The sequence below is a fragment of the Coffea eugenioides genome, unplaced genomic scaffold (genome assembly GCF_003713205.1).
Source record: "Coffea eugenioides isolate CCC68of unplaced genomic scaffold, Ceug_1.0 ScVebR1_135;HRSCAF=560, whole genome shotgun sequence".
NCBI lineage: Eukaryota > Viridiplantae > Streptophyta > Magnoliopsida > Gentianales > Rubiaceae > Coffea > Coffea eugenioides.
The window spans coordinates 54074-57274 of record NW_020861756.1 but is presented as its reverse complement, the minus strand read 5'-3'; the positions used below and the strand labels follow the sequence as shown (position 1 = coordinate 57274).

Genomic DNA, 3201 nt, shown 5'->3' with positions numbered 1-3201 from the left:
CGCTTTTCATCGTCAGCTCCATGACACACACCAGCACCTCTTCGCCACGAAAAGGCAGCTGAGGGAGTTGGCCCGGGGAATTATACTGGACTGTGAGGTCCTATTAGATGTGGCCGCAGAGGCACCACCACGAGCTATCGGTCCAGAGCCGATGGATGAGGTTGACACTTTGGACTCTGTTGGGAATTGGGCCCCTAGGGGAGGCGTTTAGGGTCGCCGTTTGGACTTTCTTTTGACTATTTGATGGATTACTTTTGTTATAACTAGCATGGTTAGTCTCTTTTGTTAGCTGGCTGACTGACTAGATTTTGGAGCCAGAATGCTCATGTATTTAATGGGTTTTGTACCGACTGGATGTCGGATAACTTGTATATCTTTTCGTGTGACTTCGTGAATACATGTATAACCTTTGTGTATAATCTTTTGTGTCAATACATGTATATATTTAGGTACAACCTTTTCGAGTTTATCTTTTGTGTGACTTTTGTATATATGCATTTTTAGTTGGTATTCTTTATTTTGTTCACATTTTGAATAATAAGCGCACATTTTGTTGCAATTTATAGACTTTTGAACTAAAATGGACGTCGGTGGTCGAGGTAGAGGTAGAGGGCGAGGACGAGGCCCTGAAGGAGAAAATGAAAATGAGTCAGATCAGGTAGCTACCGCCATCCAGCAAATGGCTGACCTGTTAGAACGCATGGTTGACCAACAGGGTCAGGACCATGGGAATAGTACAGGAAACCCTGGACATAATTCAGGCAATCATGAGGGAGTGGACCGTGCCCTAGAATGGTTCCAAAAATTTGCACCACCAAAATTTATAGGTGGACCTAATCCTGACTTAACAGAAGGTTGGATGGATCGTATGATGGATATATTTGCCGCACTCAGGTATACGGAGGAACGGCAGATATCTTTTGCTGTTTTTCAGTTTGAGGGGGCTGCTCGAGCTTGGTGGAATGTGATTAAAGCCAAGTGGGAGCGGGAACAGACCCCCTGGACATGGGTTAACTTTACACGGAAATTTAATGAGAAATATTTGCCGTCCATCGTACAAGAAAAATGGGAAGATGACTTTATCCGCCTGCGCCAAGGGGCATCTAGTGTGGCGGAGTACGAAACTCAGTTTACAAAACTGTCTCGCTTTACTCCAGACTTGGTGCTAACGGAGCAAAAGCAAATTCGTCGCTTCGTTCAAGGCTTAAATGTGGAAATCCAGGAAGCACTAGCGGCCGCACAGCTAGACACATTTAGCCAGGCGCTAGAGAAGGCACAAAGATTTGAAGCGGCTAGGGGACAAGTAAAAGTCTTCCATGACCGGAAAAGAAAGCAGCCTAACTCAGGCAATCTTGCGGCCTGACAGAGCTCGAGAAGTGAGCCACTCTCTAAGATGGGCCGAGGAACAGGTGGCCCACGACCTGTAGGGACCCCAAATCGGGGTAATTTTAGAGGAGAACAGGCAGGGCGAGGGCCCCAAAGAGGTGCTCAGCGTGGAGAAATAACTACCGGAACTAGGCACACTTGTGGTTTTTGTGGGAGCAATCACACCGACGATAATTGTTGGAAGAATAGCTCGGTGCGGAAATGCTTTAAATGTGGTAGTACGAAACATCTAATCGCCCAATGCCCTAAGATGCAAAAAGAAAGACCTATCCCACAAACGAAAGGAACCTCTTCCAAGCCAACAAACGTAATTGAGAATCGGCCCAAAATTCCAGCCAGGGTTTATGCGATGGGTCAACAGGAGGTGACTGACCCTTCGGCAGTCATTGAAGGTACGCTCTCTCTCTTTCGGCGTACCACAAATGTTTTAATAGACCTGGAGCTACGCACTCTTTTGTAAACCCTGCGTTTATGATTCATGTAGATGTTAAAGCTAAAAAAATTACCATATGATCTAGAGATAAAAACCCCCAGTACTAATAAGAGTTTAATTACTAATATGGTCTTTAAGGGGTACGAGATATGGATAGGAGAGCAAAAATTATTGGTGGATCTTATTGAATTAACTCTTAAGGGGTATGATATCATCTGAGGGATGGATTGGTTGGCTAAATACCATACTCAATTAGATTGTCATACCAAGAAGGTTGATTTTCACATACCGGGTGAGCCCGTACTACAATTAGATGTACGAGGAAAGTTAGTCTCTTCTACTCTTATTTATAGGATTCGAGCTCGAAAATTACTACATAAAGGAATTAAGGAATAAACAGATATCTTTGGTGAAAATCTTATGGTGAAAACCCGATGTGGAAGAAGTCACTTGGGAAATGGAGGAAGATATGCGAAAGAAGTATCCCTCCCTGTTCGCTAACAAAGGTATTAATTTCGAGGATGAAATTCTTTTAAGAGGGGGAGGTTGTGAGACCTCGGTTAGTCCTTAACTGTGATATTATGTGAATGATTCGGTTTTAGGGTTTTTAAATATGATTATGTTCTAAATATTCGGAAAACCCTAAATTAGGTTGTTATTAAAACCCTAACTGTGTAAATTTTTTGTTTTGAGCAAAACCCTAGTTTTCGTATTAATCATAAGTTTGTGTGGTAGTTAATCTTATGCATGTTGATATATGTTTCCATATGAGTAAATGTCGGATTTGATGCATTTTACATGGGTTAGGAAGAATTAGAAAGTTAGAAAACCCTGAACTAGAAAATTTTTAGTATTATAAGTTAATAGAAGTCATAAGTTGGGTTTAAAACCCTAATTTTGCCTATGACAAGAAAGTTGTTATTTAATTGTTTTCATGAAGAATAAGGTATGCATAAATGTGGATGATTAAGTTAGTGAGGTGATTAGTAGAGAAACTAAGTAAGATTAATTAGTTTGGATTAGATTAAGTTTAGATCCTATGGAGTAAAATGTAAGAAGTTCAAATGTTTAAGGGCAAGAGTTGAACAAAATACAAGTTGGAGTGTAGGGGTTAAGAGGCAATTGTGGAACTTTTATGTGATTGGGTGAGTGGGAAATATATCTTAGGGTTGATGACTAAGCTTATGACTAAGCATACCTCTAGAATATACAAGAGAAACCAAGCTAATAAATAACAAACTAGCAAAAGAAAAAGAGAGAGAGAGGGTCGAGAGGGAGAGGAAGAAAAAGAGAGAGAAAAACTTTTGTTGCTTGCACTTTTTTTCATCAACCTCGAGTTTGGATCTTGGAGGAACAACTTGGAGCTTGAGTTTTGGAAGATC

General features: G+C 41.1%; 1 protein-coding gene across 1 annotated transcript; it reads left to right on the top strand.

The window, feature by feature from the left end:
• Positions 1-679: 679 nt before the first annotated feature.
• LOC113755260 lies at positions 680-1363 on the top strand. Its single transcript, XM_027299300.1, has one exon. The coding sequence runs from the start codon at positions 680-682 to the stop codon at positions 1361-1363; it is 684 nt and encodes a 227-aa protein (XP_027155101.1).
• The last annotated feature ends 1838 nt before the right edge of the window (positions 1364-3201 follow it).

Coding starts and splice junctions, on each gene's coding strand:
- LOC113755260 (XM_027299300.1), top strand. CDS start 680: ATGGCTGACCTGTTAGAACGCATGGTTGACCAACAGGGTCAGGACCAT.